The sequence below is a fragment of the Microtus pennsylvanicus genome, chromosome 1, assembly GCF_037038515.1.
Source record: "Microtus pennsylvanicus isolate mMicPen1 chromosome 1, mMicPen1.hap1, whole genome shotgun sequence".
Lineage (NCBI taxonomy): Eukaryota > Metazoa > Chordata > Mammalia > Rodentia > Cricetidae > Microtus > Microtus pennsylvanicus.
The window spans coordinates 73,975,131-74,000,575 of record NC_134579.1 but is presented as its reverse complement, the minus strand read 5'-3'; the positions used below and the strand labels follow the sequence as shown (position 1 = coordinate 74,000,575).

At 42.6% G+C, this 25,445-nt stretch overlaps 1 protein-coding gene across 4 annotated transcripts in view; it reads left to right on the top strand.

Annotated features, from left to right (window-relative positions):
• The window catches only part of Yeats2 (YEATS domain containing 2), a 96,022-nt gene that overhangs the window by 54,399 nt on the left and 16,178 nt on the right, over positions 1-25,445 (top strand). For 3 of the 4 annotated variants that reach the window (XM_075968987.1, XM_075968960.1, XM_075968969.1), the window contains 10 exons: positions 264-367; positions 1,658-1,765; positions 2,150-2,332; positions 12,052-12,310; positions 13,837-13,998; positions 15,511-15,695; positions 16,544-16,702; positions 20,332-20,508; positions 23,083-23,260; positions 24,491-24,619. In XM_075968987.1, coding sequence (XP_075825102.1) covers positions 264-367; positions 1,658-1,765; positions 2,150-2,332; positions 12,052-12,310; positions 13,837-13,998; positions 15,511-15,695; positions 16,544-16,702; positions 20,332-20,508; positions 23,083-23,260; positions 24,491-24,619 — 1,644 coding nt within the window. Of the gene's footprint in view, positions 1-263; positions 368-1,657; positions 1,766-2,149; positions 2,333-12,051; positions 12,311-13,836; positions 13,999-15,510; positions 15,696-16,543; positions 16,707-20,331; positions 20,509-23,082; positions 23,261-24,490; positions 24,620-25,445 lie in introns of all 4 variants that reach the window. The other variant, XM_075968978.1, reaches the window with a different exon arrangement.

Sequence of the window (25,445 nt, the reverse complement as noted above, 5' to 3'; positions counted from 1 at the left end):
TTAATATTTATTTTATTTATTTATTATGTATACAATATTCTGTCTGTGTGTATGCCTGCAGGCCGGAAGAGGGCACCAGACCTCTTTACAGATGGTTGTGAGCCACCATGTGGTTGCCGGTAATTGAACTCAGGACCTTTGGAAGAGCAGGCAATGCTCTTAACCACTGAGCCATCTCTCCAGCCCACAGAAAATGATTTTAAAATATATTTGTAAACTTTATTTTATTGATACATAATTGTTAAATCTGTTTTGCATATCAGGAAGTCCTACAAGCAAGCTCCCAGTGGCCTCTCAGGTTTCCCAAGGAACAGGGTCCCCTGTTCCCAAAATTCATGGAAGTAGTTTCTTAACATCTACAGTCAAGGTAAGCTCTCCCTGCTGTGTGCAGACTCAGAAGGTGTACCAACTGATGACAGTTATCTTGAAGATTATTTCCTCACTTAGTTTCCTCCCAGGGTAGAAGACAGTTCTCAGTATGTCTATCAAGTGATCACCCAGTATCAATTTGAAAGCTCAGTGTGGGGAAAGAGGCGGCCTTACTTATTTTGTGGAGGGGACAGTTGTATTAAAAATACTTCTATAGAGGGTGAAGAAATGACTCTGCCATTCAGAGTGCTTGCTGTTCTTGCAGAGGACCTGCACCTACTCGGCAGCCCACAACTCTCTGTTACTCCAGCTTCAAGGGTTCCAGTACCCGCTTCTAGCCTCTGTGGGCACTGCGTGCACACACACACGCACACACACATACACATTCACACACACTCTCCGTCGACAGCTGGGCTGGTTTCTGCTTCTTCAGGCTGGTCCCTGCTGTGTGCAGACTCAGAAGGTGTACCAACTGATGACAGTTATCTTGAAGATTATTTCCTCACTTAGTCTTTGCAGTTTCCCTTATCTGAGAGGGAATCTCTACAGTCCTTTTTACTTCTTAGAGGAAGGACCCTGGTGAATCTGCTCAGTTTCAGGGACTTCGGAAGCTATTTTGAGTTGTTTACCTTGTATTTAACAGAGCTTCCCTGGGAGATGGAATGTTTTTTTCTTCAGGAAACTGCTATACAACACTGGTAGAATACTTGCCTAATTTGCACAAGGCCCTGGATTTAATCCCCAGTGCCACATAAAACTAAGTGTTATGGTGTACACATGTAATCAGAGCACTCAAGAAGTAGAGGCACCAGGATCAGAAGTTCAAGTTTATCTTTGACTAGATAGTGAGACCAGCCTTGGCTACATGACACCCTGTCATAAACAATAAAGTTAATCACTAAAAATTTAAATAGAACTCTAACATTCATCAGGACATAGATGAGTTAAAACTTTTCTTAGCATTTGGTTTCCTTGTTTTTGTATTTTGAGGCAGGGTCTCACCATGTAGTCCAGGCTAGAGTGAACTAGCAGTCTTCCTTTGTCAGCCTCCTGAGTGCTGAGGTGTTACAGGAGCTCAGGTGGGAATGTATACCTCACTCTTTATTTGCTTTGAGAAGGGAATTACAGTGGCTTAATAGAAACTTGGAAGATCCATGAGCATTGTGGGTTTTTGTTTTCTTTTGTCTTTGTGTTATTGGGTGTGATGGGTTTACATTAAATGTAAGTGGCTGGAATATCTGAAATAATTTGTTTTGGCCTATTGTGTAATAAATGGTTTTACACACAGCAGGAGGATTCTTTATTTGCATCTATGCCACCTCTTTGCCCAATCGGTAGTCACCCTAAAGTGCAAAGCCCCAAAGCTGTGACTGGAGGACTTGGAGCTTTCACTAAGGTGAGTGTGTGCCACAGCGTTGCCCCTGGGCCAGTGGTCGTTTTCCACTGTTCAGACATAGGCCTTAGTTCTGAGGTCCACATCCTGGGAGTACAGTGAAATGGGATTTCGGAGGTCACAGACTGGGTTGTGTCTCTCTCCTGCTTTCCAGCCTTGTGACAAGTGACCGAAGAGTCATGGGATTGAGTTGAGAGCCTGTTTGGCCCCTTTACTACCTCTTAAGGACTATTAAAGCAGTATTTTTTCCTTTCTCATGAAGCCATCCTGTAATACCAAGCTTTATTATTAATATCATTGCAGAGAGACTAGATTCAAATGTTAACAGTAGGTTCTTCCTCCTACTCCCCCATCGGGTACTTACTCGGTGTCATTGTTTGTTGCAAGGTGATCATCAAACAGGAACCTGGGGAAGCCCCTCATGTGTCCACGACAGGAGCTGCCAACCAATCACCATTCCCTCAGTATGTGACTGTGAAAGGGGGTCACATGATAGCTGTATCCCCTCAAAAACAGGTCATAAGTGCTGGAGAAGGGACGACTCAGTCTCCAAAGATTCCACCCTCCAAGGTTTGTATGGTTTTTGGGGTAGGGGTGGAGTGCCAAGGTACAAATGTAGGTTATTTATCTGAATAGCTGACAGGTGCCAAAATGATTTAGGGTGAATGAGTTGCTGAGCCCGTGCAAACCTGTGGGTGTTAGCCCATTCAGAAAAGACTCAGTAACATGTGCCCTGTTCTGTCTGTCCCTGATAAGAGTGGGCGTGTTTAAACAGAAGCTCCAGGAATAGTCTAAGGGGCATAGGGGACATTGAAGCCTCTCTCCAGCGTAAAAGTAGCAGGCCTGTCGGCTTTCTACTTGATTTCAGTCTAAGTGTGCATTGTTTTGACCTGTTAATTTGTCCAGGCTGTGTGATTTGTTTTGTTTTGAGATGACCTTAGATTCAAGGCAACCCTAGTATCTCAATATCCCAAAACTCTAGGATTGCAAGTGTGTGCCATTTGGTTCATTTTATTAATAACTTTGAAGTACCAGAGAATAAGCATATAGGGAACTTTGAAGTACATAATCCATATTCTACCACGTCAGTCACATATTAAATCTATCTCCTGCTTGTATGCCATGCTCATATTTATACATTCCTTGTAGTTCTCAGACTACACGTTCAAGCAGGTATTTTTCATTCCCATTTTATGATGTGAAAACCATGAGTTTGAGGGGTTTGGAACCTTCCTGGAGAATATATGAACATAGCATATAGCTAGGGAGTGACAGGAGGCTTGAAACTTGTGTCTTTTTGCTCCAAATGCACCACGCCAGGACTGGTGAGATTTATAAGGTGTCTTTAACCTAAGCTTGCTTTTGGAACACGTAGTTATCCTGGTGTTTTGGCGGGTATGTTCTGAAGCTATTGGAAATGTTTTGTGGGTGTTTATATTTCAGCTTCAAAGCCCAGACTGTCTAGGAGAGTGAGTTGTTTTGAGAAGAATGCTCTAAAATGGAAGATGATATTACATAAACTGGGTTAGTTTAGATAAGTAGGTCTCTCTCGGAATAAAGATGAAAATTCAGTGTTACAAGTTGTTTTTAAATCTGTAAGAATCTGTAATGTTTCCAAAACTTATCTCAGCAGACAGTTTATCTTCTGATTTAAAACATAGCAATTCCTTATCTGTCCCAAATTTACTGCGTCACAATTTCCCCCAAGGGTCTGGGAATTAGTTTTTCATAAGCTGCCTGCTGCCTCATATGCCCTGGGCAGCTAGAAGATGTCGCAGCATTGCTTTGGCCTCAGGTGAGCTCTGCCACCCCTTCAGTGAATCATTTGCTGTTTGTAACTATTGTTCTGTGCTTGCCAACAACAGAGTAGAACCTGGGGCCTCACACGTGTCAGACAAGTATTCTGCAACTGAGCTCAGCTTCTTTTTACTCTGTATTTTGAGGTTAAGGTCAACCTTGTTACCCAGACTGGCCTGCAGTCCTTCTGCCTTTGCCTCTGGAGTTGCTCAGATGGCCTCTGTGGCTTAACTTCTATTCAGGCTGTCTTACACAAGCTACTTTTTTTTTTTTTTGTTTTTGTTTTCGAGACAGGGTTTCTCCATAGCTTTTGGTTCCTGTTCTGGAACTAGCTCTTATAGACCAGGCTGGCCTCAAACTCACAGAGATCTGCCTGCTTCTGCCTCCGAGTGCTGGGATTAAAGGCATGCGCCACCATCGCCTGGCGCATGCTACTTTTTAAAACCTCTTGTTTGTTTGTTTGTTTTATGTGTACATGTCTTTTGCCTAAGTGTGTGCATGCAGTGCCTCAGAGACTAGATGAGGGTATCAAATTCCTCTAAGACTGGAGTTGCAGCCAGCTATGAGCCGATATGGGGGGAGGGGAATCAAGCCCTGTGCTTTTAGCCTCTGAGACATCTCTCCAGCTTCTTACTCATTATTTAAAATATATTATGCTATATATGGGGAAAAGGACTTTTTCTTGTCCTTGTTTTTTGTTTTGTTTTTGTTTTTCGAGACAGGGTTTCTCTGTAGCTTTGGAGCCTGTCCTGGAACTAGCTCTGTAGACCAGGCTGGCCTCGAACTCACAGAGATCCACCTGCCTCTGCCTCCCGAGTGCTGGGATTAAAGGCGTGCGCCACCACCGCCTGGCTTGTCCTTGTTTTTTACATTTATCCATGTGTATAGGGACACAGATGTGAGACAGTTAGAGGACTACTTGATGGAGTTAGTTCTCTCCATCTTGTGGGTCCCAGAGATCAAACTCAGATGATCGGCTTAGTAACAAGTGCCTTTACCCGGTCAGCAGTCTCACTGGACCAAGGAAATATATGATTTTACCAACAAAAAAATAAAAGGCTGTATTCGTTTGTTTATTTTGCATTTATTTATGTGGGGTAGGAGAATGCCACAATATGCTTGTAGAAACCAGAGGACAATTTATAGGATTCATTTCTCTCCTTCTGTCATTTGGACCCAGGGATCAAAGTCAGGTGAAAGTTGCCTTTTCTGATTGAGCCCAGCTGGCCCCAGTGTAGGCTTTTAACACATTGCCAATGGTGCCCAGAAGATCTGCAGTAGGTTAGCCTCTGTTTTTAACCACCTTTTTGCGTCCAGCCAGTCCACTCTGAGAAAGTGGATGGGTTTGTGTAAGGATGCTATGAATAATACTTAAAGGTGCCTGAGAAAGAAAAGCAAGAGGAAGAACTGCAGAGACTCAGGAGAGCATGGGCGAAGACATCCCTGTCTGAGTAGTTTATACATGCATCAGACTCAAGATGAGGAGCTCTCTACACATGTGACTGCTGAAATGCTTCCCTCAAAGCTACCCAAACAGGAGGGTCCAAAAGTGTTAGCTTTCCTCCATACAACTTTTAGAACAAAAGAAATTGATTTATCTGTCACCAGGTTTTTGTTTTTAATGATAGAAAGAGGACTCAGCAGGCTTAATAGGACAGATGCAGTAAGGTGTAACCAGACGTCAGTGTCGAGATTTTTTTGTTGGAATTCTCAAATTCAAGAGAATTTAAATTTAAGGGCTCATTGCTTCTATAACCCAGCAAAGTTATGTGATATTCCAGGAAGGAATAATAACTCCTGTCTTTCAGGACTGAATAAGAATTAGCAAGAGTGAGACCAGTAAACAGTATCTAATATGGATCTTGTTTGTGGCACGCATACACACATATTGAGCGTAAGGGGCTGTAGCTTTGAGCATCTATTAAGCATGTCCAACCTTCAGCTCCCAACCAACTGTGTGCCCGAATAACTATGCATGCAGCCTGCATCTGAACTTGTGAAGTTAATTAAATTGGCATGAGACTTTTTGCAAATTCTTCTTAACTTGATTTTGGGGCTGATGAACAGGAACATTGTAGACGATAACATTGAGTTAAAGCATCAGAAGAATGGACACGTCCATGTATTGCCAATAGTTGTGAATTGTTACCTTGATGAGAGCCATTCTGGCTAGGTTAAAATGTGATCTTATTTTTTTTCCTTACATATGGTCTCACTATGTACCCCAGACTAGCCTCAAACTTAAAGAGGTCTACCTGCCTCTGCCTCCTGATTCCTGGGATTAAAGGTGTACACCACTACCCCTGGATGTTTGATCTCTCTCTCTCTCTCTCTCTCTCTCTCTCTCTCTCCCCCTCTCTCCCCCTATCTCCCCCTCTCTCCCCCCTCTCCCTCTCCTTCCCTCCCTCCCTATCTTTTTTTTGTTTTAAATGTGTATTAGTGTTTTTTATGTCTGTGTACCACATGTGAACCTAGTACCCATGGAGGCCAGAAGAGGGTGTCAGATCCTCTGGGTCTGGAGTTTCAGGTATTGTGAGCTACCATGTAGGTGCCAGGAAGTGAGTATGGGTCCTCTGAAAGAACAGCCTGTGGTTTTTAACTGTAGAGCCATCCATCCAGCCCCAATTTTTTATTAGCATATACTAAGTATACATAATGGGTTTGTTATATTTTCATGCATATATATTTTGGTTATATTTACCTACTCATTACCTTCCTCTTCTCACTCCTGATGATCCTGTGTGTGTATGTGTGTGATTCATTAAGCTTCATTAGTATTGTTTGCAGGAGAACTTAGTTTTATTAGGGTGACGTATTATCAACAGGAGAATGGGTACCTCACTAGTGACTGTACCAAGAAAGAAAATCTTTTTCTCTTCCCCAGCAACCACCAACTGCCTATGGATCCTCAGGGACGAATAGGCCTTTATGCCCCAATAAGACATTGAGGAGCCCAGTCTTATGCAGTATCATGACTTCAAGAATATAATGTTTGTTGGATCCCCTAAAACTAGTATTACAGGCAGATATAGATACTGAGAACCCAACTTGGGACGTCTGCAAGAACAGTATGTGCTCTTTTTTTTTAATTTTTTTTTTCTTAATTAACTAGAGCCATCTGTCCTGTCCCTCTACCTTTTAAGTTTTCATTGTAGAGCTCTTTGGTTAGATTGATTTTTTTAAAGCTTTTGTGAATTAAGATTCCCACCATCCAGTTTTTTGTTTTGTTTTGTTTTGTTCTTGTTTTTGTTAACAGGTTGGTTTGTTACTGGTATATAGAAAAGCTGCTGATTTGTATCCCACTGCTTATCTTAGGTATCTAACAGATCTGAGAGTTTTCTGGTGGCATTTTGAGGGTCTTTTTATGGTACTGTGTTGTCTACAAATGGAAGATTTGGCCTCTTCCTTTCCTATTTTTATCCCTTTTATTTTGTTCCTTTTGTCTAACTGCTTTATTTAACATTTCAATAAGGACCCTGAGTAAGAAACAAAAATCCAGTTGAAATCCAACCATTTATTCATAGATTGCTGCCTAGAGGCCAGTTAGGGCTAACCTTGCCTTCCCTAGCCACCCATTGAGCCCATCCTCCAAGTACCTGGGTTACATAACATCTCAGGCTGGTCAAGATCCATAGTAAGACTTGTCTCACAAAAAGGGCAGTGGGTATTGGCATTAAATCTTAAGACTCAAATAACAGTCTTGTATCCCCTTCTTCAGTTTTTTATGCGTTAAGAATTTTTTTTTTCATAGAAGCTCTTTGATTGCCCCTCAGAGGTATTCACCACGTAGGTTTGGAGAACACATGATGGGAAGAAAGCATCATTCTCATGGGTTGCCCCTCTTACCTCCATACCTGTACATATAAAATAAAGTGTTTTTATTAAGACTTTGAGAATTTCATTTTCTGGTATGTTCATTTTCCTTCTTCAGAAAGTTTTAAAGTTCTCATCTCAAAGTTCCTCATTGAAAATCTCTCATCATACTTGTTTGCTTAGAGTTATTCCAAGGTATTTTATGTTGTCTATGAAGGGTGTTGATTCTCTGATTTCTTTTTCAACCCATTTATCATCTGTGTACAGGAGGGCTACTGATTTTTTTGAGTTAGTCTTATATCCTGCTACAATTATTGAAGGTGTTTATGAGTTGTAGAAGTTCCTTGGTAAAGTTTTTGGGGTCACTTACGTAAACTATCATGTCATCAGCAAATAGTGAGAGTTTGACTTCTTTTCCAATTTGTATCCCCTTGATCTCTTTTTCGTGTCTTATTGCTCTAGCTAGGACCTCAAGAACTATATTGAGTAGATATGGAGAGAGTGGACAACCTTGTCTTATTCCTGATTTCAGTGGAATCACTGGGAGTTTCTCTCCATTTAGTTTGATGTTGGCTGTTGGCTTGCTGTATATTTCCTTTATTATGTTTAGGTATGTTCCTTGTATCCCTGCTGTCTCCAAGACCTTTATCATGTTGTATTTTGTTGAAGGCTTTTTCAGCATCTAATGAGATAATCATGCGTGTTTTTTTCCCTTTCAATTTGTTTATATGACAGATTACATTGACAGATTTTCATATGTTGAACCATCCCTGCATCTCAGGGATGAAACCTACTTGGTTGTGGTGGATGATTTTTCTGATACAATATATTCACATTTCCTTTGTTACCCATCTGTTTTAGTTATTTTTTTATTGCTATGATAAGATGACATGATCACCATGGTAGGGAGCATGGCAGTAGGCAAGCAGACTTGAGTATGGAGCAGTGGCCGAGAGCTTCCATGTTAGTTATCCTTTCCCATAGTTTCTTCTCTACCTCCACCCTCACATCCTCCATCCCAAATTAACCCTTCGTTCCATTATTCCCATTTAATCCTTTATAACACTGTGTTCTATTCTCCCCCCCCCCCCCCCCCCCCGTTACTTTATTTTTTTAAGTTTTTTGTGACAGGGCTTTTTTGTGTATCCCTGGCTGTCCTGGACATCACTCTGTAGACCAGGCTGGGCTTGAACTCACAAAGATCCACCTGCCTCTGTCTCCCAAGTGCTAGGATTAAAGGAGTGTGCCACCCACCACCAGCAAACCGGCAATTTTTTATTTTTTGTTCCCTTGATACTTTAGTCTGGTGCTTTACACTGCTCAGCCATCCTGACACCCTGCTTACCACTCTTATTTTCTTAATTTTGTGTGTGTGTTTAGTTACATCCAAGTGAGTACAGGTGCCGTTGGAGGCCAGAGGCCTTGAATGCCCCGGACCTGGTGTCACTGGCAGTTACGAGCTACCTGCATACGTGCAGTGAATTAAACTTGGGTCCTCTGAGTGAACAGTACTTGTCCTTAGTCTCTGGGCTGTCTTCACAGCACCTCTGACTTTAATAATTCAAATATTTCACTAAAATATTGAAAATAATTAATCACTATCTAACTCTTCATATATATATCACATAAAATAGTCAAATGCCTTCTCCTATATTAGCATATGCATATTTACTTTAGTGTGGTCTTTTTCTCCTCCAGATGAAGTCTGTTCTTTCTAGAAATAATTCCATCCATACCTTTTGAAAATCTTTATTTTGTTTTATGTGGGGTTTTTTTTTGTTTTTGTTATTTTGTTGTTGTTGTTTTTTCGAGACAGGGTTTCTCTATAGCTTTGGAGCCTGTCCTGGAACTCCCTTTGTAGACCAGGCTGGCCTCGAACTCACAGAGATCCACTTGCCTCTGCCTCCCTAGTGCTGGGATTAAAGGCGTGCGCCACCACCGCCTGGCATGTTTTATGTGTTTAGATGTTTTGTTGCCTGTGTGTCTGTGTAACATATGCTTGCCTGTGCTTGGAGACTGTAATGGTCTGTCCCGTCCCTTTAAGAGACAAGCCCCACCCACTCCCCCCCCTCCTCTGCTGAGGTGGGCGGATCTTTGCTTCCATTCTGAGCTCTTTTTCCTTTCCGGCTCTCTAGGAGGTAGCTGTTATTGTGGCTCCTCCCCTTCTCTGGTTCTCTCTTTTTCTCTCTCTCTGCCTCTCTTTGCTCTTCTCCCTTCTTCCCTTCCCCTCTTTCTCCTCCATAACCCACTAATAAATATCCAATATCCCACTGCATGATGTGCCTATTCGTCTCCGTCTTCACCCGCCGCACAGCTCCCTGCTTGGTACCCAGCTGCCTTTGTGGCCTACCGTGGTCTCATGCCCGCTGCCCACTGCCGCCACTTGGGGACCTGCGGCATTTCTGCCGCTGTGCCCCTCGGGGACCTGCAGCGCTTTTATTTTAAACCATAACAGAGACTAGAAGAAGGAGTCACATCTCCTAAAGCTAGAGTTACAAGGATGTGAGCTGCCCAATGTGGGTGCTGGAAACTGAACTCAGGGCCTCTGGCTGAGTAAATGCACGCTTAACAGGGGTCATCTGTCCTGCCATTGCTTTTGAAGACAGGGTCTCATGTAGCCCAGACTGACCTCCATCTCGTAATTTCTGTCTCCACCTCCCAAGTGCTGGAGGTGTAGGTGAGCAGGAGCACACACAGCCTGTAGGCAGAGACTGTCAAGACCTGAGTAATCACACAGAAACTATTAATTAACCCACTGTTTGGCCAATAGTCCAGGCATTTTCCTAGCTAGCTCTTATATCTAAAATTAACCCATTTCTTTTAATCTGTGTATCACCACTATGCTTTGGTTTACCAGCCAAGTTCCAGGTTTCTGTCTCCTTGTGCAGCTACAGGATGTTTTCTTGACTCTGCCTACTCTCTATCTCTATTCTGATTTCTGACCTGGTTTTACTCTGCTAAGCCATTGGCTGAAACAGTTTCCTTATTAACCAATGGTAATAAGACATATTCATAGCATACAGAGGGGAATTCCACATCAAAAAAGTGCTGCCTACTTCTATTTTGCCTTAGAAAGTGGAGGGCATTGTGATACTTAGGTAGAGATGTTAGACCCCGAGGCTGATAGGACCCACATGTGGGAGCGCTAACCCCCACAGGAGTCTTCCAGCCTTCTGCCCTCCACATACAATAAGTTAAATAAGGGCAGGAGGCCTGCATTTCTTGTGACTCAGTTAATATTGTTTCCTTCTTGAGCTGTTATTATTTGTGTTTATGGGCACGTATTTGGCAGGGCGTGCATGTGTATCCAGAGAGCAACTATGAAGTTGCCTCTCTGCTTCCAGCTGTATGGGCTCCCAGGGTCAAACTCAGGTTGTCGGGGTTATGAGTTAAGCCCTTTACCCACCGGATCCTCTCACTAGCCCTAATTATCTCTTCTAATTTAACATTTTCCTGCTTTATTCTCTTAGAACAAGCTGCTTAATTTTTTTTTAATTAAAAAATTACTTTTAGAAACAGTTACAATTTAATTTTTTGGGGTTCTGGATTTTTTTTTAAAGTAGGACTGGAGATGTAGCTCAAGTGGCAGCGTGCTCACCACTACTCACAAAACACTGAGTTCGGTACCCAGAATCAGATACTTTGGACTTGGTGGCACCGCCCTGTAATTCCAGCACACAGGGTTTACAGAATTTCCGGCTCACCCTGAACTATATAGCAAGTTTGAGGCTGACCTGGAATACATGGAACCCAGAGTAAATTTTTTTCAATTCAGTATTTTTATTTAAAACGGTTCCTTTTTTCTTCTTTCTTTTTCTTTTTTTTTTAAACTGTGTTTGTCCTCGAGGAGGGAGAGATGAGGGGCGGTAAATAAAAAGGTTCTTTTCCCTAGTATCGGGTGGAAAGCTGTCTCATGGTGAGGAAAGACAGGGCCACTCAGACGGGCAAACTACAGAGTTTACAGAACAGTCTGGGTGGGGTGGGGTTTGCAGTTTTCATAATGTGACGTTTGCAGCGGCACAGGATGCTTATATGGATGTTTATGTATTCCTGTGCTATACCTGGTCAACTGAAGATGGTTTGAAATACAACACTAGAAAACGCTTCTGTTATTTATTAATGTTGTAAAACTATGTGTAGTGTGATCCCAGTTCTAATTACAGAGAACATTGAATGGTATTGGAAATAAAAACATTAGGATTTTTTTTTCTTTTTGGTTTTTCATGACAGTTTTTCTGTGTATCTCTGGCTGTCCTGGAACTCGCTCTGTAGATCGGGCTGGCCTTGAACTCAGGGAGGTGTAACCCCCCTGCCTCTGCCTCCCTGAGTACTGGGATTAAAGGCGTGTGCCATCACTGCCTGACTACATTAGGGATGTTTTTGAGAATTGGGTTTTGTATTTATCTTTTCTAAGTTTGTATATGTATAATGCTTTCCTGTTATAGTGGAAATTTTGGGCCTGTCACTAAACTTTTGTTTTATGGCAATACTTAAACCATACGGGATATTTTTCTTGTGTGTCCTGGCACCTTTGTTTGTGACAGTTAGATTTTTGTGTGATACCACCCAACCCCAACCCCTGCTATTGGCTTTGTTTTTACTGGAGCAGAGTGCCTGCTTCGACCCCAGAGAACTCAACAGAGCTATGCAAAATAATAATTGTCTTTTGTCTTGAGCAGGTTGTTGGCGTGCCTGTGGGCTCTACCTTACCTTCCACAGTGAAGCAGGCTGTGGCAATCAGTAGTGGCCAAATCCTTGTCGCCAAGGCCAGTTCTTCTGTCACCAAGGCAGTTGGTCCAAAGCAAGTGGTCACCCAAGGAGTTGCCAAAGCAATCGTGAGTGGAGGTGGAGGGACCATTGTTGCTCAGCCAGTACAGACCTTAACCAAGACTCAGGTCACAGCTGCTGGCCCACCGAAGAGTGGCTCCCAGGGCTCAGGTAACTGATAGAAATTAATTGCCTCGCTATATGGAATTAACTATGATTCGATTTGCTGCCAGGTTCTAACTAGAAAAGTGTATTGTTGGTTTCTTTTCATGGATTTCTTTTTTTTGGGGGGGGGGGGATGGGGTTGAGACAGGGTTTCTATGGGTAGGGTAGCCTTAACTGTCCTGGAACCCGCTCTGTAGATTATGCTGGCCTTGAACTCATAGAGATCTACTGTGTGGGTGAGGAGAATCGAATCCAGACCACAGACCATTAGGAAAGTGCTGGTTAGCCACTACACCTGGACTGTTTTATATAGAGATATATAAGTAGTTTAAGTTTTATTTTATGTATGCACTGTAGATGTCTGTTGGAGTGAAATGAAAATCAAAGATTGTATGATGCAGGTCTGAAGTCTTTTTCAGCCATTCTTGTCCACTGTGAGGTGTGCTTCAGCTACATTTGAAATGTCTAACTAGTAAACACTCTACCAAGCTGAAGTTTGAACAACATGAATAAGCTATCGCCCTCAGTGTTTCTGAGAGCACGAACACAAAACGCCTTAGATCTTTTGTTTTTGAGGTTTATTTATTTTTATTTTATGTGTAAATCTGATGCCTGAAAGCTTTGTACAGTCAGTAAAGAAACTTTGTTTTCCTCATGTGGCCACAGTACCTAGCAATTAGTTAGCTTCAGTATTTGTTGAATATTGTCTACAAATTCTTCTCTGACTGTGACATTTGGGTCTATTCCTGCTGGAGTTGGTGGTGGCTGCTCTCTGCTGGTTCGTTTTGCTATTCCCATAGGAATCATGCAAAGTACCATAGTGACAGTAAAAGGGTGTCATCTACTCTCCCAAGTCTCTCCGGGAAAATCATTGTTCTCAGTTAAGAGAGAGAGAGAGAGAGAGAGAGAGAGAGAGAGAGAGAGAGAGAGAGAGAGAGAGAGAGAGAGAGAGAAGTGCCCTCAGGAGCCAGAAGAGGGAGACAAATCCTTAGGACCAGGAGCTAGAGATGATTGTGAGCCACTGTGTGGGTGCTGAGAACCAAACCTGGGAAGAGCAGTTGGTGCTCTTAACTGCCAATGCACTTCTCCAGCCCCTATAATGAATCTTCAAAAAAGAAAAAAAAATTGGCAAGTGTGTGTGAGTCTGACTTGGTGGTTCACACTTAACAACCTTGGTGTGTGGGGAAAGCATGAGTTCGAATCTAGCCTGATCTCTGTAGTGAGTCTCTTTACAAAGCAGGGGACGAGACAAAAGATAGAAGAAATCATCAGGACTGGGGAGATAGGCTCATTGTCATGCAAAATTAAGATGTAGGCTCAGCCTGTTTATATACAGCATTAACTTGTGGAAGGCTTTTTTAGTATGTAAATTATTTTTAGTTTAAGACATTTAGAAAATGAACTGAATTTATTCTTCGTTAGTGTTTTTTAAATATGTATGTTAATTGTTCCGTGTTTTAATTTTAGAATTTTATCCATAGTTGATCTTATCTTCTTGTCCTCCCCCTCCCCCTTGCTTCTTATCGTTTTAGTAATGGCAACATTGCAGCTACCAGCCACTAATTTGGCCAACTTGGCAAATTTGCCTCCAGGCACTAAACTGTACCTTACCACAAACAGCAAGAACCCCTCAGGAAAAGGGAAGCTGCTGCTAATTCCTCAAGGAGCCATCCTGCGAGCTACCAACAATGCCAGTTAGTCCATGTTTCCATCACTTGGTCCCTGGATCTCTGCATGGGTTCATCTCGTCCAGCTGAGGGACAGTTGGGTTGTTGTCTTTGGAGATTGGATCAGATGGGTTGTGGAGAGGCCTGGCTACTCAGGCTGTGTTAGCGAAGAACTGGGGAAGGGTTCATCTGCTTGCAGTGGCTGGGTTGTTTTCTAAAGCAGATGTGCAAGGGTAGGAGCCAGTTGTCTCTGTGGCTAGTCTTTAGTTGTATTGTTAGGTTTGAGAATTCTGGGTTCAAGCTAAGTATGTGTCTAAAGCCCCAAGGAAACCAGGTAGTTTATTTAGTTACGTAAAACATTGCTTTGACAATGGCAGTGTGGGTGGTGTTGAAAAAGTACATATTTTCCTCTGAGTTGAAGTATAATGTTACAGTAGCCAGGCTCCCTAGTCTGTTAACAAATTATCTCAAATGTGCACCATCTTGTCAGGCCTGGTAAATGCTTAGATGGGAGAAAAGAATGACTCAGTGCACTATGTAAGCCACTGCCATTTCTTTTTGTTTGTTTGTTTTTTCGAGACAGGGTTTCTCTGTGGTTTTGGAACCTGTCCTGGAACTAGCTCTGTAGACCAGGCTGGTCTCGAACTCACAGAGATCCGCCTGCCTCTGCCTCCCAAGTGCTGGGATTAAAGGCGTGCGCCACCATCACCCGGCGAGCCACTGCCATTTCTGTAGTGGGCCTTTACCGCTTAGTCTGGTCCGGCCTCCTCACCCCCAAGTAGTGCAGTGTCTGCGTAAGGAAAGGCCAGCCTCAGTACTCCACTGCTGAAGCAGGAGAACCTCTGGTTTACAGTGTCCTTGGGGTCACAAACTACTGAGAAGGGTTGTGCTCGCTGTAATCAAGCTGAGGAAGATTGAACACATGCTTACAGTCCAGGGAGATCTTACCTGTTACTCACCAACATGGAAGGAAGAGAAAAGTCCATCAGCTTTGGAATGAGATCTGAAAAAGACTTGGGAACTTAGAGCCAAAGACAGATAATTTGATTTAAAACCACTTATCTCTTAAACGTTAGCATCAGACGCTCATCTTACAGCATTAAGTCAAAATGCTGTCCAGGACGTTTGTCATTGTAGTCAGAGTTAAGATACAGTTGGCTGCGATCCTTTTGGAAGTACAAGTTAAATGTCCTCTGTCTAGAATGCTTGGGACCAGAGTTTGCAGTTTTTGGAATATTTATATAGATTTATTGAGTAGTCATCTGTAATCCAGAAAAATCTGAACTCTAATGTGCTCCACAATCCAGAACTTTGAGTATTACTTAAGTGTCCAGAAGTTTTTGAATTTAAGGTTTCCAGACTACAAGTGTTCAAGGTGTAAGTAGACTCAGTCTCGTCTTTAAGCTTGGGGGAGTTTTCCTCGCTCATCATAGGGTAAGCAGATCATAGAGGAATGGTAGCGTGGACAAAGCATCTGCTCAACTGTTCCTTCTGTCGAGCTACTTTCTGTGATGTTCCTGTCACTCATTGTGCTTGCAGACCTCCAGTCTGGCTCGACCGCTGCTGCTGGTGGCAGCGGCAGCAGCAGTGGTGGTGCAGGAGGGGGAGGCAGTGGAGGTGGCGGCGGTGGCAGCGGAGCAGGAGGAACCCCAAGCACCACTGGCCCAGGAGGGGTATCCCAGCACCTGACTTACACATCCTACATCCTCAAGCAAACTCCCCAGGTCTGGGAAGTTTACCTGATCTTGTAAATTATTTAATTAATTACCTGATAAATGCCTTTAATTACTGTTGATTTGCCTTTACCCTTCTAGGATCAGGGGTCAATACTAACATTTTAGCCATGTTATAAATCTGTATTTTGAGCTTGTTTTGTTTTGAGAGGTGAAAAGATATATTCAGAAATATTTAAATAATTGATGTAAGACCTTCCTGGAGGCTGGAGAGATGGCTCAGAGGTTAAGAGCACTGACTGTTCTTCCAGAGGTCCTGAGTTCAATTCCCAGCAACCACATGGTAGCTCATAGCCATTTATAATGAGATCTGGTGCCCTCTTCTGGCATGCAAGCATACATGGAAGGAATGTTGTATACATAATAAATAAATAAATCTTTGAAAAAAATCTTCCTACTAAGCTAATGGTAGAGTTTGCATTTGAATCCACATCTTTCTTCTCCAGAGAAAGCTTATGCTATGCTAATTGCCCTAATTCATCCATGAATTAATAAATAGTATTAAGGAAAACCAGAGGCAGCATCAGGCTGTGGTGTTTGGGTTGGATTTAATAAGGAAAAGCTCTGTTCCTTCTTTTTCCTTGTCGCTGAAGTGTTTATCCTCCAAAGGTGTAGTCAGATTTGGTCCAGACATTCTTCTTGAGAAGGCTGGGAATGAATTCCGTTGCATTTTTAAACCTATTCTGCAACTGCAGTGCGTAGGATAGGCTTCCTGGTGACACTCAGTTGGCTTTCACTTCAGGTACTTCAGAGTTGTAGCAGGCAGCTGAGTCATTACAGACTGTAGTCGAAAGTGATCAGATTCATTGTATTTCCATGAATTCTTTCCCCCACCTTAGGGTACATTCTTAGTTGGCCAACCATCACCCCAGACACCTGGAAAACAGTTGACTACTGCATCAGTTGTTCAAGGAACACTGGGAGTGAGCTCATCCTCTGCACAGGGACAACAGACATTGAAAGTCATCTCTGGACAGAAAACCACTTTGTTTACACAGGTAAGTGCGTACACACTTAACACACCTAATGCATGGCGATTATGCTGTTAATCTGCTTTTCTTTATACAAACTGGAGGAAATCCTAATGAAGCTAAGGTTATGTAAGAAACTAAACGAAACAGTTGAGAAAATTGAGTATAAACCTCAGGTTTAGGAACATATAATTCGAACGAGGAAAAAAGGCCAAGGGTTGTTGAGCTATGGGAGTGGTACAGCCCGGTGCAGCTGATAGAGAGGATGGCCATCTGCTTCCATAGGAGACACAGATTCCTCGACACTTAACTTTAAAGTTTCTGTGGAAGGGATTTCATGTGAGAGACCCCAGTTCGTAAACTATATGACTTCAGCCGTCACACCACACAGTAAATGCTGTGGCAGATTAGGACTAGGGACACATTTTCCACAGCATTCTGTAAACCAAAGAAACAGTCACAGGATTTTGACTGAGTCGGGACATTGTGATCTTCCATGAGAAGATGTAAATCACAGGAGCAGAGACGTGTAGAGCAGCCTGGCGGCTCCTATCTCAGAACATGGATACTGGGTCCTTGGTTCTGTTTTTGTTTTGACAGATAGACACATTTTTTTGTCCTTTATGCCAATAATAAGATTTTCAGCTTTTTAAGTTTGTCACATTGCTTTTTGCTGTTCCACCGTGTGTATAATTCTGGAGCAAGCCACATTTCGTTTTCATGTTTTATCCGTTATCAGTATGTTTGCAGGGCTCAATTTAATAGACTTTGTTTAGCATTTTTCAAGAGATATTGATCAGTAGTAGTTATCTGTCTGATTTGCTCAACTATTTTTCTAACTTATTTAATAGCTCGGCAGTTTAGGTTGTTTCTTCTTGAAGTTTTAGGGTTGTTTTTGTTTGTCATACATAATCACTTGTTCACTGAGGAGCTTTTGAACACAGTTGACGGTGTTTATTTTTATTTTCTTGTCTTTTTTTGGTGGGGGGTATTGAGATAGGGTTTCTCTGTGTAGCTTTGGAGCCTGTCCTGGAACTCACTCTGTAGATCAGGTTGGCCTCAAACTCATCTACCTACCTTTGTCTCCTGAGTGCTGGAATTAAAAGTGTACGCCACCACTCCCCAACTTTTTTCTATCATTGTTATAATTTTGGTACTGGGAAGAATGGAAAACTATGGTGGTGTTTAGTTCACAATTCTTAATTTTTGTACTTTTATTTCTGTGACAAACTGGCTGACAGACACAACCTCAGAGAGGGAAAGAGGGAGAAAGGGTTTATTATATATAGTTCACAGTTCTAGATTACAGTTCACCTTGGTAGGAAGTCATGGCAGCCAGAAAGGAGGCAGGTGAGCATGTTGCCTCCCCAGTCAGGAAGCAGCCTGGGACTCTAGATAAAGGGATAGTATCAACCACATTTAGAGTAGGTTATCTCACCTCAGTTACCATCACTTAAATCCGTCATAAACCTCCTCAGAGGATTGTTTCCATGGTAACTCTAAACATTTCAACATTATGAAACATAAACTTTGGGGGGATCAAAGCAAAGATCTGCAATGAAGATTGAATAGCATAAATATTCATCAAACTATGTGATGGCAAAAAGGTGTAAGGCACAAAGACCAATAGCAATATAAAGGACACTTAAAGGAGCTGCAGAGATGGCTCCGCAGTTAAGAGCTTGGGCTGTTCTTCCAGAGGACCTGGGTTTTGTTTCCAGCATGCACAGGACAGATTACAACTGTCTCTGATCCCAGTTCAGGGATCCAGTGTCCTCTTCTGGCTTCTGTGGGCACCACATGCACATGGTGCACATCTGCATATGACAGGAGGAACATTCAGATACATAAAAATAATAAAATAAAGGGAACTTAGAATTATAGAAGAGGAAACTTTGTTTTTTGAGACAGATTCTCTCTATGTATACTAGGCTAACCTTGAACTCACAGAAGCAGTAGTCCTTCTGCCTCTCGAGTGCTGGGATTAAAGGCCTAGCTTGAGGGGGAACTTGTTAAAGATGTCTCAGAATTTAGGTGATCATTTTGATAAATCTCACTATAGAGAGTTTGAGGCGCTGAGATTATGTGTGGCTCAATGGTAGAAGCTTCCTAGCATTTCTGAGAACCTGGGTTTGATCCTCAGCACCAAACCTAAAGGTAACAGTAATAGTACTTACTGAGGAGGTGAGTGAGCTAGGTGAGCTGTTGCATTTCTGTAGTGCTGACACGTGGGAGATTAAGGCAAGAGGATAGTGAGCTCAAAACTGACTAAAAAAACCAAAAACAAAAAAAAACTGGTTTGAATGGCATATAGTAGTGTTTTTATTGCACCTTTTCAATAAGAAGTTAAGGTACCAGATGTTTAGTCACACAAAACGTGATTGAGTCAGTGGCCTTCATATTCTTGTTTTAAGGAATTCAAAGAGTGAAATTTGTAGACACAGAGGTATTGTTGGACTGGATATGCTGACATGTTTAATCGCAGCACTTGGAAAGGAAAGGCAGGCAGATCTTCATGAGTTTGAAGCCAGCCAGTGCTACATAGAGAGACCCTGCCCCCCCCCCCAAAAATAAATGGATGGGTGGGTGGAGAGACCCTGTCCCCCCCCCCAAATGGATGGATGGATTGGTGGATGGATGGATGGATGGATGGATGGATGGATGGATGGATGGGTGGGTGGGTGGGTGGGTGGATGGATGGATGGATGGGCGGACATCAAATAAATAAATGGATGGGTGGATGGATGGATAGATGAATAGTTGGACAGGCAGCCAAATAAACAAACAGATAAGTGTTGGCCTTGTATCTGTCATGGAACACCATTAACTTTCCTGAAATGATAAATAAGATAAATAATAAATGCTGACTCTGTATCTGTCCCAGAGTACCACCAGAGTGAATCTTGCCCTACCCAGGTTTAATTTTTCCTGTTTGAAGCCTCCGTGTGGGGCTGGAAAGGCGGGTAAGAGCACTCAAGGAGGAAGACCCGAGTTCAGATTCCCAGGTATCCATGTAAAAAGAGGTAGAGGCACTTAGTGTAGCAACCTGTTCAGTCCTCATAGCCCATGGAAAGATGGAAAGAACCAACTGGCGTGTGCACAACTGCCCCCACCCAAGATAATAGTAATTAAAATTTTTTCTTACATTGGGTGCAGCCATGCTGACATAACCCCAGTGCTTTAAGGGGCAGACGCTGGAGAATCACGGGGTACTGGCCACTAGCCTAGGGTCAGTGAGAGACCCTGTCTCTAGGAAATGAGCAAAGTCTAGTAGAGCAGAGCACCTGAAGGCCTCCTGCAGCCTTTTCATGTGCACACGCATGTGCACATGCTCACAGATATGCACACATAATCTTATCACACACACACACAGACCACAGAAATACTCCATGACATTTAAGGAAACTTTGACTCAGTTATTTTGAAAGCAGGGCCTGATAGCTTTGAAGATACAGATTACAAATGGTGATTTGCAAATGCATTTGTTTATTTCTTCCACTTTAGTGTAAGGGAACCTCAGTAGTTGTAGAATTCAGCTTGTTGGAAAGATTCCTGCATCCCACAGTCCTGATTGGCACGACTTGCTTAAATATGTTTCAAATGCGGATGAGGAACAAGTTGTGCAGCTTTGTCACTTGGCCTTTTGATTGCTGCAGGCAGCTACAGCTGGGCAGGCCTCACTGGTGAAGTTACCCGACAACACCCTGAAGTCTGTGCCGGCAGCTTCACAACTTGCCAAGCCTGGGACCACGATGCTGCGTGTGTCGGGAGGAGTGATCACGGCTGCTCCCTCCCCTGCTGTGACCTTCTCAGCAAATGGAGCTGCACATCAGGTGTGAAAATGAGGATGGGCAAACAGGATGTCCCCAGGCACAGCAGTGGGGCTTTTTAGAACCTCTGAGATGCTGGTCCTTTTTTAAATTGAAGTATAGAATTCACAGAGCATGAAATGTACCATTCCAAAATGTAGCTCGGTGGTTTGTATTCTATTTACAGGGCTGCCTAACTCCTCTCATCAGCTCTTTCCACATCGTTGTCATTGTCCCCAAAGCTATCTCATAGCAATCCCCTTTCCCTCCAGCCCTGTGCAAAACACCAAGCTTCCTTTTCTGTGTTTTTGTTTTTACTTTAGGTATGTGTTTGTGGGTAAGGGTTGGGGGGTGGGGAGGATGTTAGGGATCAGAAGCAACTTGGAGGAGTCTGTTCTCTCTCTTCACTGTGGGATCTTGACATTAAACTCCAACTGTTACTCATGAGCCATCTTGACTGCTCAAATCTTTCTAAATGGATTTTCCTATTTGGAGAATTTTATAATTTTATAAATGCAGCTATACATATGGCCTTTTATGTCTTCCTAGTTATAGTTACTGTTTTTTGTCTTGTTTTGACAGTCTTTCTTTGTAGCCCAGGTTGGCCCTTGCCTCTGCCTCATGGAGTTACAGGCATTCACATAACATTTTCAAGGTTTATCTACATTCTAACATTTATCAATCTTCTATTTTTTCTGTATATGAATAATACTTAGATTTATGGATATCTAGTTGGGGTTTTTTGTTGTTGTTTTTGTCTACCACTTAATGGAACATCTGTGTTTCCAATTTTTTTACTGTTAGGAATGCTTCTAGAAACATGTATGTACACATTTCATTTTTCTTATTTACAGAGGTAGGAGTAGAATAGCTGGCTCTTATAGTACCTCCTAATATTTTGAGGAACTGACAAAGTAGATGTGTTCCACTTTCTAAATCCTCTATGTGTAATGTGTGGATGAGTGCTTTCTGCTGTATACAGATTGATTCTCTGCTCCCACTTCGGGTTCTTGGAATTGAACTCAAGTCAGCAGACTCGTGTGGCAAGCACCTTTACCCGCCCAGCCATCTCAGCAGCCCACCTTCTCTTGGTAGTATCCTCTGAACCACAGACAGCACTCATTTGGATGAAGTTCTGTTTACTTGGTTTGCTTTCATTGCTTATTTGATGCCATGTGTGAGAAGCTGTGGCTAATCCGTGGTCCATCTCTTTTAATTTGGTCCATCTTGAGTTGGCTCTAGTTTGTGGTGTCAGATTTTAGAACCAAGCTTCGTTCCTTCTGTATAAATACCTAGATGACCTAACATTTGTTGGAGAAATTTGTTTTCCTTTTAAACTATCTATTTCTCAAGCCTGTGACCGCCTCCTGTGCCTGATCACGGTTGTGCTGCTGTGCCTTGCAGCCCTGTATGGCATATTCGCCCATGCTGCTTTCTTTCTACATGCTCTCTGATCAAGTATTTTGTCTGCTGTGACTCTTGAGGGTCCTGCAGCGTACAGTTGTTCTGGTCGAAGCTTTCTGCAGTGATGTCCCTTTCAAGTCTTCATGGTACTGTTACTTTTCCTCTCAGTTGTTTTAATGAAGGTCATTTTATTCTATTTATACATTTTGAAAGTATGTCCTCTCTTTTGGTATTGAATGGCCTTTCATAAAGTTACATAAGGCTGGCTGTATGGCTCAGCAGGTAAAGCGTGTGGGTTAGCAAGGCTGGAAGCCTGAGATGGATCCCGAGGTAATGTTCTCCACGTGTTCAGACTCTCTCACACAGACACACACACTAATAATAATTTTTTAATTTAAAAAAGTATATCTTATCTAGTGGACCTTTTTTTCTTTAATAACTGAAAAAATAACTTTCTTGGTCTGTAAAATGTAAAAATACAGGAACTACTAAATTAGAGAAACCATCCTTTTTACCTGTGAGTGAGATTACAGTTATGCGCCACACCCAATTTATGCCATGGGAGCAATCAAAACCAGGATTTTATGCACAATAGGTAAAAGTGTTCTACCTAGTGACCTACATCCCCAGCCCCGAGAAATCATCATTTTATGGCTTGAAGAGATGGCTCAGCAGTTGAGAACACTTGCTGCTCTTCCAGGTGACCTGAGTTCAGTTTCCATCACCCATGTAAGGTGGCTCACAGCCTCCTGTAACTCTAGCTCTAGGGGATCTGATGCCCTCTCTTGGATTCTGCAGGCAGGCACCTGAACAAACATAACACACACGTACACACAAACAAATAAATAAAAGTAAATCTTAAAAAAAAAAATTAAAGGAACTATTTTTTAAAAAACAAAAAACAAACAAAAAAAAAAAACATGGGGTAGGAGGTGGTTTAATTTATAAAGGTGTCTGCTGGCAACCTGAATTTAATTCTCAGGACCCATGTGGCGGGAGGAGAGAACTGACCCTACAAGTCGCCCTCTCGTACCTTCACATGAGTGCTGTGGTACACGTGCCCTCATATGTAAGCAGGCGTTTTTAAAATAATAATGATAACTGAGACTTGCTGTTTGTTAGTGTACCGTGTGTGAGCCACTGCACTGTGTACGTTACACTGCTCGTTCCTCTTTTGTCTCCGTGACTGAACAGCCTGAAGCATCGGCCACTGTGTCATCCTCTGTCGGTTCTATAATCAAAACTCCTGGGCAGCCACAAGTGTGTGTGAGCCAGGCCACCATGGGCACTTGCAAGGGCACAGCTCCCTCTGTCAGTACAGCATCCCTGGTGTCCACACCAAGCTCTATCCCTGGGAAAGCCACAGTGTCAGGTAAGTACCATGATGTTCCTTCTCTTTCTTTCACTAGGCCTCAATGTGTATGGAAAGTATTCATGTTTTCAATTAAATATTATTATATAATCCAGAAATATTTTCCAAATAGCTACACTTAGTGTGAGGGGTGAGAGAGTGAGTGGGCAACTTGAAGGAGTTGCTTCTCAGGTCGTCAGGCTTGGCAGCAGGTGCCCTTACTGTGTAGCCCTGGCTGTCTTGGAACTTGTTATATAGACCAGGTTGGTCCAAAGTCAAAGAAATCCTCTTGCCTCTGTTTCCTGATAGGTGGGATTAAAGGTTCGTGCCACCATTCCCATTACTGAGATAGGCCTTTTGAGGCACTTCCTTTTCTTTTTTCCTACACTCCGAGTCCTGGCTCAAGAACAGACTTTTCTCTCTGTCTTTGGCCCAAGAAGGTTAAGGAAGCCAGGCCTGCAGTGCACACATTCTCTCTATTTATATAAACGCTGAAATAATGAAAAACAAATTGTTGAGGTAATTAATCAAAGAGGATTGCAAGCAGTGACAGCAGGCACTGGATGAGGACAGCGTTGGAATGTTTGGTCAGAAACTTTGTCCTCTTTCTGCTTTTCAGCTGCTTATTGTACAATATTTGGATGAAAATAGGAATTTGAAAACTACAAAGCAACCAGGTCATTGTTGTCTCCAAAGGACCTGTCTCAGCAGTGGTTGCTGTTTGCAGAGTGGCCCTTTGCCTCGCTCTGCACCTTTCTGTTAGGTTTGCAGAATTTCCTCTGTTCTATTTTATGTGTTTGCAGAATTTTCTGTCCTATTTTTCTTTCTTTTTTTTAAAATTTATTTTAGGCTAAGGATACTTGAAAAATTATTATATCATATCAGAGTTTATTGTAAAATCTCCATTATCCATTGCCTCCTGTACCCAACTTTTTTTTGTTTTGTTTTTGTTTTGTTTTTAAAGATAGATCTATTTATTTATTTTGCAGTATTCTGGCATGGAGGGTACCAGATCTCATTACAGATGGTTGTGAGCCACCATGTGGTTGCTGGGAATTGAACTCAGGACCTTTGGAAGAACAGCCTGTGCTCTTAACCTCTGAGCCATCTCTCCAGCCTCCCAACTTTTTTTTTTTTAAAGGGTGATTGTCCTCGGAACTTCCTTGTGGGAGAAAGTAAGAGTGGCAGAAAGGGCAGGAGCTTGAAGGAAGTGTCTGACTTTACTCGGCCTTGTCTTCCCAACTACTGTAGGATTGTTGAAGATTCATTCTGGTCAGTCCAATCCCCAGCAGGCTGTCCTGACAATTCCCAGTCAGCTCAAGCCACTAAGCATCAACACCTCCGGTGGCGTGCAGACTGTCCTGATGCCTGTGAATAAAGGTGCGTCCCAGCCTTGTCCTCACACAGCTCCAGCTCGGGAGACTCTCTCTGCCAGGTGCTGATGCCTCTTAGCTTTTAATTTATAGTGTGTGGGGGGGTGCACCCAGGTTATTATGATGCCTGATGGCAACCGTCTATGCCCCCTGAGTGTAGACAGAGATTGAGCCTTTGTTTCCCAGCCACCCAGACCCAAATAATCACACAGAAACTATATTAATTACAACACTGCTTGCCCAATGGCTTAGGCATATTCCTACCTAGCTCTTACAACTTATATTAACCCGTTTCTATTAATCTGTATATTGTCATGAAGGTGTGACTTACCGGTAAGTCACCTCCATGACTCCACCTTCTTTCCTCTTCTATCTCTGCTTGGATTTCCCACCTTGCTGTATTCTGCCCTGCTGTAGGCCAAAGCAGATTCTTTATTAACCAATGATAATAAAACATATTCATAGTATACAGAGGGGCATCCCACATCATTTGAGCCATCTTGCTGGCCCTAGCTACCAATTTCTAAAGATAAGTAAAAAAGGAACACTTTGAGCATGTGTGAGAGTTGAGTTTCTTTGGTTTTTATTTTCTTAGTTTCCTGACATACCCCCATGACCATAGTGGAGAATGTAGCTCAGTTATCCTGCCACTAGCAATTAAAATGAATTGTCTCTCAAGGAAGATGGTGTAGAAAGAATGTAAGAGCCCCAGGTTGGGGAGTAGGGCCATGACACTCTGTCTTCTGACACACCATGGCCATTGCACTCAGGAACTTGTAGTCACTGTGGTTGCCTAGACAGGACTGGGTCTGTCAATGCTCAGTCGTGGATGG